The sequence below is a fragment of the Seriola aureovittata genome, chromosome 5 (genome assembly GCF_021018895.1).
Source record: "Seriola aureovittata isolate HTS-2021-v1 ecotype China chromosome 5, ASM2101889v1, whole genome shotgun sequence".
Lineage (NCBI taxonomy): Eukaryota > Metazoa > Chordata > Actinopteri > Carangiformes > Carangidae > Seriola > Seriola aureovittata.
The window spans coordinates 10,385,057-10,400,937 of record NC_079368.1 but is presented as its reverse complement, the minus strand read 5'-3'; the positions used below and the strand labels follow the sequence as shown (position 1 = coordinate 10,400,937).

The following is a 15,881-nucleotide window of genomic DNA, read 5'->3' as shown; positions in this document are numbered from 1 at the left end:
CCTTGGGGTTGGTCTCATATTATATGTAAAGATATATGATGGACTGTGATTAATTAATCCACACAAAATTTGGAAGATAATAAAATTTGCCAATGTGTGTACACATCACTCAAACGAGAGATATTGCCCTGTTTTTCGACAACATAAATGGTTTACATGAATGGGGCCAAAATCTCTGTTCCCACCACTGGGGCTGAGATGGTTATTTGGACAGAGGCAAACTGTCATGGCATGACTAATGATGGATGATTGCAGTTTAATTACACTCCGAGGGTATCACTTATCTACGGCTGGCTGGAAATAAAAGAAGCTTTTCAATACAGCACACAGTGGAATTATAGCAATATATCTTTGTCATTTTTTAAAATACAAATATTATTTATTTGTCAAAGGACTGCACTCTCACTGTCAGTTTATCCCTTTGTTAGTTGTGTTTATCCGAAGCCCATACCCATTGTTTTGGCAGTAGATTATAGGCATTAATCTGTGAAGGGTCTCTCTTAATCTTTACTGAAATCCTATAGATGTCCCCTGAGGTTGAACCAGCACAAACACATCCCTCTGAAAATTAATGCCTGTGGAAATCTGCTTACTCTGGACTTACATAGTGGCGTCCCTCGCCTCCGTATGGGCTGGGGGGGAGATGCCCTGTGGAGTTAGTCCATATGGCATAACAGTTGGCACATATATATTTTTTGCGGTCTTGATGGTGCTCTATGTAATTTACTGGGACACCACTAACAGCGTAATCCCTTCTGAATGCTCAGTAGTAAGTGGAGTGTGTATAAAATGGTTCATTTGTTTTCCTCACACCCCCAGTGTCCATACTGTCTCCATATCTGAGAGGTGACATTTATGCAAACAGCCAAGTCTTCAGTCTGTATCAGAGTGTGTGTGTGTGCGTGTGTGTGTGTGGATTTTGGGCCTCGGGGCAGATTTACTGGCGAGTGATGTGATGTGTATGACTGGCTGGCAAAAGCACGATGCTGACGAGGTTGACTGAGTGTTTCACCGTGGTCACACTCCATGTCTTCTTTCAGGTTTTAATTCATCCTGTGTGGCTGCATAGGAGTGAAGTGCACATCACGCTGAGCCCAGAGCAAAAATGAGATTGGGGGGTGGGGTGGAGGGTTTGTGTGACACAGAGAGTGAGAGAGAAACGGACGGAGAGCTGGAGAAAGAGAGAGAGAGAGAGAGAGAGAGAGAGAGATAAAGGAGGCTGTGTGTTTGTTTCACCTCCTAATCAGTTTTCCTGTGGGATCTATCATCGACTGCAGCAGAGGAGTCAAGTAGAAAAGCGGAAGAAGAAGATAGTACAATCCAGCCCGGCTATAATCTTCTCCCATCACAAATTTAACCCACATACAAGTAAGGAATTCTTTTAAATCAGTCTGTTCTTTGATGCTTGCAAGTGCTCAGAAAATAAATCCATTGTATTGCACTCTGAAGTTGTGGACATCAGATAATTTTATGCCGTGATGGAGCTTTTCATTTGTGCATTTCTCAAGTTATATTACAGTAGTTGTTGGGGTGTTAATGCATGTTGTTTTATTTGCATATTAATCTGTTGATGTGCACATGCACGTGTGATGACATTTGTTACATCCCACCAATGCCACTTCACATGAGACTGTGAGGCTCCGTCATACAGCAGCACTGGTTGGGTTCATGTCATGAGATTTCCTGCTTGTTTTCTTAAATGTTAATGCTCGGTTTAACTGTGAGAGAAGGGGATGCAAACTGTATTAGTCACATTATATCTCTTTGTAAGAGCTTGTTTACTGAACATCACACAATATTTCTGACCCTTTCATAGTATGTAATGACCATTTCACCCCCTTTAGTTTGAAAAATATGCTGAGAAAATTGTGCATTTTCTTCCTCCCTCGTGCAACCATCTAAATGTGTTTTAAAGTATTCATCCTGCAAGAAAAAAAAAAAACAGACTTTGAAGCAGAGAGTTGCTTTCTGTGCCCTGCTCCATATGCATGAATGCAGCAGCTTCTTTCATGATGCTGCCTCACAGAGATAACAACATCTCCTCGTGTGTCATGCATTTCAGCTGGTGTAAGAATTGTAGCTGAGTGCTGACAGCCTGATGTACAAAATTCTTGAAACATTATGTTTGATTATGTGAGTCCCTGTCATAATTATTAGTCAGTTTCCTTATTTGGAGCAACTGTCTATCAAAGCCAGTATCGTAGCAGAGATAATTGGCTCACATTTCTTTGTACAGACAGATTCATAAATTAGGGCAATGGGATTGTGTGAATGTTATGGAAACCTGCGTTTGAACTGTGTTCACACGTATTCGATCCAAAAGTGGAACACACAGAAATGGGGCTTTGATGAGTTGCCCTGTGAGAATCTCCTCTTGCCCCAGTTTCTATTGCTGAAAAGACACCATGGTAAGAAAGGAGAACAGCAGCTGGAAAACCGACGCGTGGAGACACACGTGCGTGATGCAACAGCTCTTTCCCCTGGCCCCCGTGTGAACGAGCTACCGCACAAATTTCACAGTTCACAGGCTTTAATGAGCTGCTGCAGCCTGTCCATCACACTGACTGGAGAGCACCTTAGCAGACCCGGCAGTCAGACAATGACACTACACCAGGCATCTGTAGGATCACACAGACAACAAAATGAGCGTGTTAAGATTGTTTGTACTAGATTGCTAGAAGGTTATTTTAGGCACATCTGTGATCCGGCATATGCTCAGTGTGAGAGTGATGTTATTAAGAAAAAAAAAAATGCAATATGCTGCTTCGGTGTTGAGATGCTAGAATACAGAGGAAATAAAGGAGAAAATGCTTTACTAGATCAGTGAGCAGCACTGGGAGAGATAACTATATTAACAAACTCAAGGCTAATGAAAATGCCAAGCAAACCATGGTGGACTGGATGTGCACTGAATCTCAGGGCAAAAGAAGATGACTGTATGTGCACATGCTGCAGAGACTTGCCATCACTTTAGAGAAGGGAAGGTGACAGCTAATCAAAGACAAACACAGGCTGACCACCAGATTGCCCCCAGGCCATGTGCAGCACTCTGGATCGAACCGCTGATGGGCAACTGAGAAAATATGATCATTCATCACCTGCTACTGATACCTACTTAAACCTCCCCTATTTCAGCCCAGACAATATAAAAGCTGTGTGAAGATTTCCCTTGAGCTGCCAAGGAGTTCTTTTGCTCAGCTGTTTGCACTCCAGCGAGGAGGCATGAGTGTTTCAAAAGTTACCTTTAGTTTAAATTGCAGCTGATGGGTGCAGCTGTGTTTTTGTTTGCGACCCCTTCCATGAGGATTGCAGGAGAAGACTGAGGGAGGCTGCCGATGTGTTGTTGCTGGGAGACTGTTGTAGGTGGATTATGAAATGCATGGGGATAGCAGAGGCCAGTCACTCAGCTAGGAGCGTATCGAGTTGTGTAATGATGGGAAATGTCAGTTAAGGGCAAGAAAAGGGGGGGGGGGGGAGAAAAGAGCAGGACAGTGGATAAAAAGCCGGGACATTGATCTCTAAATGAAAGGTTAATTGGATTCTGTGAGGCGTTTTCAGTGATGGCTGTACTGTGTCTACTTTGTAGCTCTCGGCGATACAATATAATCTCTCTCACCAGATGTTGCCATTCTTCAGCACTGGTATTACAGTCCCAGATTACACCCTGGTCTAACTATCCCCTCTTATCTCTCGTGTTAATTGCAGATGACAGAAATGGACGCCCCTCTCTCCACCCCATGCAATATCCAGATTTGTGAGGTGACCTGCGACTCCTTCCGCATCATGTGGGATATGACCCCCGAGGACACTGCCAGAGCCACACACTTCTTCATTGACCTGAGCCGCAAAGAGAGCAGGGACCCCAACCGCTTTAAACACAGGGTCTGACCACGCACCTTCCCCTGTCTGATCCCTGAATGTAACCAGCTCCCTGCTGGGTTGTCTTTGCTCATGTTGCAGATTCACACCAATCAATTTTTGCTGCTGAAAAACCTGACCCTCACTACATGACTGAAGAAGTCCACACTGTACTGTATTCCCCCTTAAAATAATAGAAGACAGCTTCAATGAGACGGGAAAACATGCATTTCTGGTTGGGTTAACAGATGGGGCTAACTGCCTTATAGAAAGCAACGGTTGCGCCCTTTCAGTCACTTCCAATACAGGCGAAAACGAAAATGAGTGCAGTCAACAGCTTCAGGCCAGTGACTCACTTGTACATTGTTTCCTCAAAGTGGACAAAAACTGACAAATTCAGCCCCAGCACAGAACTGGTTCCATGCATGCACATCACTAAATCCACAAATTAAGCAAAGTTTAGGCAACATGAAAATAAGGTGAAAAAGAGTCTGAAATGGTTTATCTTTTTTATTTTCCTTAAATAAATGTTTTCCCCTGGGACTATTAATCTCAAGTAATAAGAGGAGATACTTGGCAATAAATTTAGTTGCCAGCTACTTTCCATCTGCAGATAAACTGAACCTCTAACATGTAGCAGAAGACATGTTTACCGATTTATTTTTAGTCATTAGCAGCATGGGTCCAAACTAAAATATCTCAACCATTGTTGGGTCGATTGCCATAAAGTTTCATATAGACATTCATTGTCCCCAGAGGATGAATTCTATATCATTGGTGGTCCTCTGACTTTTCCCGTAGCCACTCGAGGATGCCACTTTTTGGCTTTTAGTAAAATGTTTTATTGGTTATGTATAACCTATTATTAGACACTGACATTCATGTTCCCCTCAGGATGAATTAATCATTGGTGATCCTGTGACTTGTCATCTAGTGCCATAATCAAGTCAATTTCAAGAAACTAAACTATAGTGGAGAACATGGTAAACATTACACCTGCAGCATTTTCATTGTGAGAATGTTCACATGCTGACGTTAGCTTTTATCTCAAAGCACTGTTGTGCCTAAGTAGCCTTCTGCCTCACAGAGCCGCTAACATGGCTATAGTCTAAATTTAGCTCCAGTTGCTGAAGTCTAACATTTGATCTCCCTTCAGTTCAGATGCAAACCACTGACTGTAATTATGGGCTATTATTACAGATGGCATTCAACAGCTGAAAAGGTGCTTTTGTGAAGTCAAGGCCGGGGTAGGACTGAGTGAGCTGCTCCTGAATGGAGGATATGTTCTCTCTCTCTCTCCCTCTCTCTCTGACACCCAAAGTGGCACAAACAAACTTGCATCAGAGATGTTACCATGGATATATGGGCCTCTGAGCCCGTAGTAATTAGCTGTGCTTCTTAGAAGCCTCGGCCAAAACAAAGCCGCTGATTTGATTAGATGTATCCTAGTTACAGCAGCTTGGGCTTGAAGAGGAATATCATGCTAATAAGGCAAAGTTTATGGAGGGAAATGGTTGACTTCACAATTGCATTTACATTTGCTTTGAAATGTAAATTAAAACACACAGCAGCCTGTTATAGCCTTGCATCCTCTTTCCTGCTTCGTGCTCCAGGATGTGCCAACCAAGCTAGTGGCCAAGGCTGTGCCTCTCCCCATGGCAGTGAGGGGACACTGGTTCCTCAGCCCACGTACCGAGTACTGTGTGGCTGTTCAGACCGCTGTCCGACAGCCCGACGGCGACTACCTGGTGTCCGAGTGGAGCCAGGTGGTGGACTTCTGCACTGGAGGTGAGACATGCATGTCATGTGTGACAGCTAAAGTAACACTGATATGATATATGCAGTGGAATATGACAGCTTTAACTGAAGCAATACAAAATAAGGACAAAGAAGTGCTGTGCACAGAAATGGCAATATAATAAACCTGTGTCAGTGCTGCCTAGTCATTAGCATTTGAAAGCAGTACAAACTTGAAATGATTATACATTTCCAAACAACTTTGCAGACTATGCCATGGAGCACCTACAGCAGCTGCTTGACAAGGCCAAGGGCTCCGCAGGGAGGCTGCTGAAATTCTCTGTGTTTTATCGCAACCAGCACCCAGAATACTTCGACTATGTCAGGTCAGTGCTGCAGTCTTGTCTCTTCATTGCATACCTAAAGTCATGCCTTTAGCAATTAAGTGTAATTATCTTTTCTTCTTTATGTCTTGGATTAGGAGGGAATGTGGAGGACTAATGCGCCCAGCCCTAAAAGACAGCAGTGGGAGTCATGGTTCTCCTATTAACAGCAAACTGAACGGAGTCTTCTTCAGCTGCAACACAGAGTTTGATACAGGCCTCCCCCCCAAAGACTCCCCGTACGGCCCCCTTCGTTTCCAGATCCCAGCTGGACACCTCTTGAACCCCAATATCAGCCTGTATTTTGCAGACTTCTACTGTATGTACACAGCCTACCACTACGTGGTGCTGGTGCTGGCCCCTGTTGGCTCAGAGGGAGATACCTTCTGTCGCACCCGCCTCCCTATGCTGGACTTGGCCTCCAACCCCTTCCTGACATACACTGCCCCCCAGAGGCCGGGGGAAGAGCCTCTCTACTCCCATGCCAGCGACGTCATCCTTGAGGTGCTTTTCACTGAGCCGGTTCCTTTGGATCAGGGCAGTGTGGAGCTGATCAGCGGGCACCACCAGCTCATGAGTCTGACCACAGCCAACGCCAAGAAGGACCCAAGCTGCAAAGTGTGCAACATCAGTGTGGGGCGCTGATTTAAGACAGACCCGAGAGTGTGTGAGCCTACAGTGCTGAAAGACGCAGTTTTGCACAGGACAAAACGGTAGAGTTCACCATGTGTAGGTCAGAACACAGTGGAAACAGCCCACCTCTCTGGGTGTGTGCATGCTGTTTTCCCTCCTCCCTCCTGCCTGGACTAGAATAGTGAGTATTAGACTTTTACCATGTGTATCACACAACTCTGTCATGACCACAGCTGGAATCACAGTAAACATCCATCCATCCATCCATCCATGACTGCTGAACAAAACATAAAAAACATCATAGGCTTTAGAAGAGAGGAGAAAATCTGTGCTCCTCGTTTGTTGAGAGTCATCTCTGCTCTCTGGGGTCTTTGTGGCATTTTTGAAATATCTTCTTTTTTTTTTCCAGACCTCTTTAATTTTTTTTTAATTTCTCAAGATGTGTTTGATTTCATTTTTTCAACTAGTTTGATGTGATTTGTTTTAAATAACTTTGTGTGTGATACAACCTTGAAGTGCGAGGAGCAAGGCCTTTTTATAAATCAGTGGTTTCACACATTACAGAGGTCATAACAAATGATTTGCTATTTCTGCTTCTTGTAATGCTCTCACTATGAATTCACTGCCAGATGTTCTGACTTTTCAAAAAGACATGAATGCTACACTGCATCTTTAACTTTAGTTTTCAGCATCCCTGCCACATGCTTTAATCCTTCCTAAAAAAGTTAGTTGTAGAGTTATAAATAGGGAATTCATAGTAATCATTAATGACACAGATGTTTAAATGTTGCACAACAGACTTTTACCGTAAAAAAAAAGAAAAAAGAACAAGAAAAAAAAGGTGCAATGTGACTGTGAGAGGAGGACCACCGAGTATGGTGGTGTTTTGGTCACTGGAGGAAGGTAATGGGGAAGATATCAGATATCAAAGTTCCCTGCAACCAGTCTCTGACGGCAACTCTCTATGAACAGGGCTGAGCTAAGAATAGCTTCTCTCCTGCTTCTGTTTGCCCCTCGCCAGTAATCTGACCTATATGGGAATCCCACAAATGCCCAAAGTGAAAGGGATCCCCTTCCTGGTGCACAACATTAAAACATGGGCTGATTAGTAGCCAACATGTAGGACATGAAGAGAGGGTGTGGACTGGAAAAACAAGGTCACCCCTTTGATGCTGAATGTGAAAAACAACTGGAAAAGAAAACTGAATGCAAGGCCTGTTTTAAAGTTGTTGTTTTTTTATATACAAAGCAGGTACTGAAATGTCTAAACATTTATGGAAATATACATACCAATTCAGAGTGGAAATAATGCAAATGTAATAAAAAAAAAAAAAATATCCACCTCATCTTTACGTAGGACCGATGTACTATGTATGACAAAATCAGGGATCCTTTCTAGGCTGGACAAGTCATGCCCTATCACTTCGATTCTTCCCGCAACAGAGATGTGAGCTCACACACACAGCAATGCTGTAATTCTGTCCGTTGTTATTGTCCCAGAAACGTTCGCTCTGCCCTCCTGGTAAATAACTTAAACAGAATTCTATCTTCCTTTTGGCATCTAGCACTTTAGGAATGGCAAGTTCAAACTCAAAGATGTCCGTCTGTGGTCCTCCGAAGCGTTTCTGCAGGTACATGCAGGGCGCGTCTTTGTAGCTCTGCCACGAGTCAAAGGTTATGCGCACACGCACATCCTTCTGGAAGCTGACGTTCCTGACTCGGACAGTACCTTGGAGGGAGTGCTCAGTAACGCTGCAGTTCTCCAGGATAACCATGCTCTCTGCCAGCTTGGCACGGAAGGCCTGGAAATCTGCAGAGGGTTGCGGGAAACCCAGTTTGAGCCGTGTTCCTGGGCAGCAGGTGCTGACGGTGCAGCTGTAGCCGTCCTCTGTCATGCTTCCCAAACCCTGCAGCGATGGCAGCAGGTCGAGGTCAGACTGCTCCTCTTCATCAGAAAACTCTCGCACAGCTGTTAGAGACAGTCCTCTTGAGTCAGCGAAAACCACACGTCTGTTCTTGACTGGGATCAAAACCTCATCGTCCAAGTCATCCAAAAAATCCCAAGAAAGTTGACTCAAGATATCAGAGGGGAGCTGATCAGAAACCTGAGGACGGATGCAAGGACGCTGTGGCTTCAGAATGGGAACCCACACGTGAGGACACAGTTGTTTGCGTTGGTTCAAGCACAGCCTGACAGCAAGCTCCACAAGTCCAGCTGAATGGGCCATTGACCCGAGGCCAACCACTGGCAGGACACTTGCAAGAGAAAAAAAAAAAAAAAAAAAAAACAGTGATTTCAATAAATACCCCCATATTAAACTTCTGTATCTGTGCTGTTGTTGGCTTATGAGGCGCATTAAGGAATGCATCACAATATTTATGTGACCCCAGATATGGGATAGTGATTAAAACTGACCCTAACTTTTTCAAAACCATTGAAGAAGTGATGCACTATAATGCACCTCACAGCAGAGGAATCAACACAGTCTTAAGTGCTTACGTTGTACTGGAGATCTCCATGTTGGTAGTCTGCTGCTGAGTGACGGGAATATTATCCTCAAAGTTTTTGCTGGAGAAAAAAGAGGAAGAAAAGTGAGTGCCAGTAATACAACACAGTGCTTTGATAAAGTTTGCAAAATCATCATCATCATACATTGAAAGTCTCAAATATTTCAAAAGTCTTACTTTTCAAACCCACATGAGCAGCACGTTTTAGTCTCAGCCGCCCCTTTGGCCAAATGGGATTCTGGCACAATGTCCTATTTATACTACCTCAGTTAATATGCCATGTTGTATACTCCACCCTCTTCACTCTCCCGACCAATCAGCTGATTATTGTGTTTTTGTGTTCTGCTAAAGTTGTTGTAGACCTGCATCTAACGAGGATTATAGATAATGTGCAGCAACGGACCCTTTTTTAAAATTATTATTATTTTTTATTTCTGTGCTTTATTTGTAGCATTATTCAGAATTTGAGTGTCAGTGCAAAAACTTGTTATCACACCAGTATGTTCTAGCTGTAAAGATTTATGTGAAGTTATGTCTTTGTATTGTCACCTCAAATCTGTCGTATCAGTGCTGACATGGCGATAAAAGTATATACAGGTCAACTGTAGGTAGATGCAGCACAGCCCGTCATTGTGGAAACTATTCCAGTCATCCTGGTCTCTATTCTCAGACCTGTCAATGGACACAGATCCCACTGAGGCCTGGGCCTGAATCCAGGTCCACTGCTGGTTCGCTCGTGTCTCGAAGGGATCGCTGTCCCTAAGTCCGTCAGCATGTGTGACGCTGAGGAAGGGCCAGATTACAAACGACTCTCAGCATGCCAGTAATCTAACCGAGGGTGCTATTCGAGTATCAAGCCACGTACGTGTATACATATTGAGTTACATGAAACACGTCACCCACGCTTGGGGAGATGTATTTGGACGCCAAACTCAAGGGCATTTTAATGACTTAAAACAGTTAGAATGAAAGGATTTGACTTTCTGCACTTGCATGAGAAGACGTCCAGAAAGCTGATAGAGGTTGAACGATGAAGTGCTATGATTAATAAATTATAAACCGAATTACTCTCATACCCATTTAATCATTTGCAAATTTTTTAAGGTTTTATTATTTTTCCAATGCCACATTTCCAACTATTTTCAAGGTCTAAGGGATCGCTATTTTCATTTTCCAACATTTATTATGCAAGTTAGCATTCATGAACTATAAATGCTTGATCCTGATCTCCTAACAACAAGGGGTTGTAGGACTGGATATTAGCTAGATCAGCAGTGCAGTTCAAGAGGACGACCATCTGTTGACATGTAGTTCAGTTATGAAAAGCCGGATTTCTCTCAGTCCCTTATTGGCTTCAATTACTGCACAATTTTGTGTGAGGGCAAACAATGAGCACCGCTTGCTCCATGTGAAATGCTTATATAACACTATTATAACAATTATGTCTCAGAGAAGAAATGTTCCACGCGTCCTCTTAGGGTGAAACTAAAAAACACACAATCAAAAGAAACTTCAAACTTGTGACACAGAGAGGTGTTGAAAAGCAGATAAAACTGGATTTGGTAATCAAGGCGAAGACATGCACAGACACTTTCTGAACATTAACAGGATTTCTATTATTTATAATGACAGTAATTCATATTGAGCGTGAACTTCACCAAAAGAAACAGCTTTCAAACAAACATACACATAAATTAGCATCTGCACCTTGTGATGCTCAGCATTGTGATGCCAAGTGAAATGATGAAATTTCACCTTCAGGTCATTTGATGCATCCTGTTATTGAGCAGCAGAGGAAAAGCCCAGTAATGCAGGTCATCTGGATATAGTAACAGAGGGAGTGGTGAATTGGCAGATTAGATAGAGTCTTAAGAGTCTTTACCAGTCTCACCAAGCCAAACACACCAGAATAACATTATAATTATGTAACCAAACTTATGTTGTGACATGATTTAAAAAAAAAAAAAAAAAAAGGTCCAAAAATAACACAGCACTGCAAAAGCTGGGTTGTTGAACAGTGTTCATTCACAGCCTTCACTTCTCATTAGTAGTGACCTTATATTTGGTGTTAATATGTTGCACTGAATTACATTTCTTGAAGCCATGGTACCACAAATGATAATGAGCCGATACTCATTTTATGACCTCCTGGAGCCATCCACACCAACACACAGACCTGCAACATAAAAAAAATCCTATGTGTCAGATGTGTTAACTGTTCAGTGAGATGACAAGTCCAACGTATTGTTAACATATTGTTGTCCGTAAAAGAGGTACTTTTCTTTCATAATCTGTTGCCAAGAGACAATGAACACTGCAAAAAATAAGTGAGAGCTAAAAATACATCCAGATGTCACTGCAAGGCAGTTGCTTATGTAAGATCTGCAGAAATGAATTAGCAGATGTCTGAACAAGAGGGCGCGAGGGCAGTATTGAGTTAACGAGAAAGATGACACAGTCAGCCTCATTGTTACTCACCTCCACATTCAAATTAATTGGACAGCTCCACTTGAAACAAGTGGTGCGATAGTTCGATACCGCATTAGGTGCTGAGAGCCCTCTTCAAGATCCACAACATACTCTCTGATAGAAGACACGCAGTAGAGATAATATCAGTTGTTTTAGTATCGATGCAGAAAAATATAACAGGACTGAATGTGAAAAGGTAACACTGCCCCCTACTGGGTTTGGAAAACAGTGACAACACATCAAGTGACATGTTGATGAATTCAGTACCTCTGATCGTCTGTTTCAGGCTCCACCAAGATGTTTTCCTGTCTCTCCTTCACCCGCAGAAACACAAAGGAGTCCAAGCAGGGCTCGGGCACTGGTATCACATTAGAATACACAGGATTTAGCATCACGGTCAGTGAAAATGTCAGAGAAAATGCCACCATCTGCCGGCGCACGCCAATAGCAGTATTTCGGTCATAGGTCATCTAAGAACAAAAGAGCCTGTGTGGTAAGAGTAGAGGAGACGTTACCTGCTTTCAGCATATCCACTGTCTGTAGGTTGGGGGGCATGCGCTTCAGTGCTACAGCCTTCAGGTACGTTTCTGTGTTGGCATAGTACCTGTATGCCAGATAGACACGGGTTGTTTTGTTTTTGTGACATTTTATCTCAAATGTCACAAAACAGCAGTAGTAACAGCTCTAATCTTATTTTAACCATACTCACTCTTTGGCAAAGGCAAACTCCTCAGGTGAGAGCAGAGAGGGATCTCCCTCCCCTCGAGACTTTTCTCTCTCCAGGACGTGTGGGAAAAACTTTTCAATCTAGACATGGAACAAAAATCAGGCAAATTTGCCAACAAGCACTTAGTGAGGTGAGAGCTTTATGGCACACGCTGTATTGTTGACCTGACTTACCTTCTGCAGACGAGAGCGCAGGTAGCTGCTCAGAACAAAGCGGATCCTGTCTATTTCCATGCGATGGACGCTGGCCTTTGCATCACCTTTCTTCACCCGCTGCAAGTTGGCTTCCTGTTGGTATGAAGTTCACAACAACAGTGAGAGAAATGTCTTATATTCGGGGGGAATTACAATGACCAGAAAAGCAACATCATACAGTGGTTAAATGATTTGATTATTTGAATGGATGAGTAAGCGCATGGATCCACCTCTGTTTCCAAATCTGGATCTGGTATTAGAATTTCAACAGCAGTTATGTCACAATAACAGATTCAAACATTTGTTTGTTTTACGCTGCTAGGAAATATTTTCAATAAGATTTTACATTTAATATTGTATATACACTTGTCAGATTATAGATATTATTACATGACCATGTCCTGATTTCTTTGTAGGGCTTCTTTTTAATTCATTCATACATATCATTTAATTGATTTATAATTTAAACAGCTAAAAAAATAAAGTGGCTTGAGAGCTCAACGCACTGCAACACTGCAAGAAAATACATGCAAATAGACAAAAAAAAAAAAAAAAGAAAAACAACTTCAGAAAACATCATCATCAATTTGACAACACATGTACTGCAAATATTCACAACACAACCAAATATATAAACGTGCAGCAAATACTCACAACCCAACTGAAGTGTTTCCTGCGGACACCTCACTGTACTATAGGAATAAAGGCAAAAGAATGCCCTAAAAGAATAACTTTAAAAAAGTGATGAACCCAGCTGGGATGCACTTGTTGTTTAATGCTTTTAACTTCAAAAGTCACAAAGTATTGAACAACAACTGCGCCCCAGCCGGGTTCCTCACCTTTTAGTGTCCCCTGGAAACACTTCTGTTGGGTTGTGAGTATTTTCAGCGCATATGTTGTCAAATTGAGGATGATGTTTTCTGAATTTGTTTGTTTTGTCCATTTGCATGCGTTTTCTTAAGGTGCAGTGTGTTGACCTCTCAGGGCCGCCATATACAAAGCATTTATTTCTCAAGACCCAGAAAAATGTAAAGCAAGCAGCTGCCATGATAATGTGTTAATGTGTGCTGAAAAAATTAGCTGATTGTGATTCAAGTAATTTATCAAGCAAAAAAGGTCAAACATTTGCTTGTTCCAGCTTCTCAAATAGGAGGACATGTTATTTTGTGTTCCACCTTATTCACTATTTTCCACATTTATAGACAAGTAACTGACAGTTTAACAGTGGTGGAATGAAACTAAGTAAAATTTTGAGGTACATTATTTGAGCATTTCATTTTCATTCCACTTTATACTTCCAGTCCTCTATATTCCTGAAGGACATATTGTACTTTTTAATTATTGTACTTTAAACCACCTGACAGAATATAAAGTCGTTTACATCAGCTCAACCTCAGTCAGTTACCACAGTAAAAAGGTCTTTGTACATTAAAGCATCAGCATTAATCTAATAGTTAAATATATATTTAACAGTACAGCACTCACAAGAGCTTTTGGTATAAGTACATTTTGCTATTAATAGGTGTTTGTGTATACTTCAGTAACGTTTTCAATGCAGGACTTTGTACTTTTACTGGAGTAAAGGACGTGAATACTTCCTCCACCACTGCAGTTTGATCAGTCATGTAAATAATAGTTGTTTGCAGCTCTGCACCATCATGTATCTGCTGTTTTGTTACATTTAGAAATGTGGGCAGAGCCGCATCTACTCCCCATTCAATTTACCATGTGAGTCAGCTGCTCCATCACACACTCCACCACCTCTGACTTGTTCTCCAGCAGCTCCGGTGAGAACTTCTCATTCAGCCAAGCCTGCGACGCACAGAGAGGAACACAACTGTCAAAATGCGGCGGACAGGCTAATAAGAGTGTCGAAGATCTTTGGCACTGCATGTCATAAAATGTCATCATTTTGTCAACGTCAGCTCACTTCTTCCAGTTTAGCGATCAGCTCCGCCGGAGTCATAACATCCTCCTGGCTGTCATCTTGGTTGGCATCGCTGCCGTCGTCAAACAAAGCGTCCGCGTCCGACATAGTTTTTCTTCACGAAGTAAAAAAAAAAAAAAAAAGAAAACACCAAGCTTAACAGAAACAAAATCTGTAAAGTAAAGTTAAAAGTGATTTCAACGTCATAAGTTAAAGCATTTTGCTAAACATACATGAACTAGCTACAGAGCAACATGTGTTTACTGTTTTCCTTGTTTATTGGCGCCACTGAAATGGTATTCTCGCGAGATATGTGCCGTTGATTTTATTCCCTGCGCCCAGCCTTTAAGGCATGGTTCCTCACAAGCTACGTGAAGTGTGTACAACCCATGTATGTATTATGATTATGTCAACGCCTGAACGGGCTACACAGTTAAATAAGGTATTAGTTTATCGACATTAAGAATGAAGTTTGTATCATGTTTGGTTTATGTGTCTGCCCTGCCCCTTGTAGGACGCGAGATTTTAACACTGCCTAGGAGCAGTAGTCCTTCCTGAGAGTCCTAAAATAGGGATTTAATGTTTTCCACCCAGTACTACCAAACCAAAAATATATTATGATTAGTATGTAAGCACACTAATAGTGGTATAGAGTTGAGTATGAGCATTAGATGATGCAGCAAATTGCATTTTTACTAAAGTAATGTAAATGAAAAAGTGCTATTGAAATATGATTAAAAATGTATACATTATTAACAAGTTACAACCCCTGGCTGCAGGCAATGAAAGCACAGAAGTATAAAGTACAAATATAAGTAAGTGTATTAGTCATGAGTGATTATTTACTCCCAGGCACAAAGAACACAGTCAACAGATGAAGTTCCCACAGAGAACATGTCATGTCTCCCCTGCATTATTAGATCTGATCTCTGCCTTTTTCATCTTTTATCAGCCCTTGTGAATTCAACAGAAATGTCATCATCTGCTTCACTTGTTCCAGCTGTTTCAGACCACATTGTGGTTTTCAGCAGAATGTAATTTATCACATTTTCTTCTCTTCTTTGTTCACAGCTCTTGCCACATAATTGTTTTTCACCGGCAATGATCTTGCATCCGCTGTGGCATTGACACTGTGCTGCAGTGATGTTCAGTATTGCATATCAGTTCTCACAGCAGCTTCCCCTGGGCTTATCTGTGCTTCATCAGACCTGCACGGTTGTTGCCACAACTTGGAGAGTTGCAGTCATTGTAAAGCAGATCAACAGACACCAATAACGCAGCTGGCACACTGATTTTGTCATCATGTTGCTTCTCATAAATGTCTTCTCGCTGATGAACTAGTCATTTAAGTGGGAAACAATTAGTGCCTGGTGGAAAAACCTGAAACCAATGAAATATTCCTGATGGTGTCACTCACTCACAAATCAGGTGGCAAATTAAAATCA

At 42.1% G+C, this 15,881-nt stretch overlaps 3 protein-coding genes across 3 annotated transcripts; 1 reads left to right on the top strand and 2 right to left on the bottom strand.

Moving 5' to 3' along the window:
* Positions 1-1,167: 1,167 nt before the first annotated feature.
* Positions 1,168-7,957, top strand: LOC130170040 (phytanoyl-CoA hydroxylase-interacting protein). Its single transcript, XM_056377144.1, has 5 exons — positions 1,168-1,368; positions 3,706-3,882; positions 5,472-5,646; positions 5,864-5,981; positions 6,077-7,957. Exons 2-5 carry the CDS (start codon positions 3,706-3,708, stop codon positions 6,621-6,623), a joined length of 1,017 nt encoding a protein of 338 aa, XP_056233119.1. The 5' UTR covers positions 1,168-1,368; the 3' UTR covers positions 6,624-7,957.
* Positions 7,827-10,087, bottom strand: ppp1r3c2b (protein phosphatase 1 regulatory subunit 3C2, duplicate b). Its single transcript, XM_056377145.1, has 3 exons — positions 9,297-10,087; positions 9,112-9,180; positions 7,827-8,867 (listed from the first exon to the last, which is right to left on the bottom strand). The coding sequence occupies exons 2-3, from the start codon at positions 9,129-9,131 to the stop codon at positions 8,021-8,023; spliced, it is 867 nt and encodes a 288-aa protein (XP_056233120.1). The 5' UTR covers positions 9,132-9,180; positions 9,297-10,087; the 3' UTR covers positions 7,827-8,020.
* Positions 10,088-10,212: 125 nt separating this feature from the next.
* gins4 (GINS complex subunit 4 (Sld5 homolog)) lies at positions 10,213-14,727 on the bottom strand. The gene is made up of 9 exons (XM_056377146.1): positions 14,670-14,727; positions 14,440-14,551; positions 14,235-14,321; positions 12,489-12,602; positions 12,298-12,395; positions 12,104-12,192; positions 11,856-11,946; positions 11,598-11,702; positions 10,213-11,295 (listed from the first exon to the last, which is right to left on the bottom strand). The coding sequence occupies exons 2-8, from the start codon at positions 14,542-14,544 to the stop codon at positions 11,606-11,608; spliced, it is 681 nt and encodes a 226-aa protein (XP_056233121.1). The 5' UTR covers positions 14,545-14,551; positions 14,670-14,727; the 3' UTR covers positions 10,213-11,295; positions 11,598-11,605.
* Positions 14,728-15,881: the final 1,154 nt, after the last annotated feature.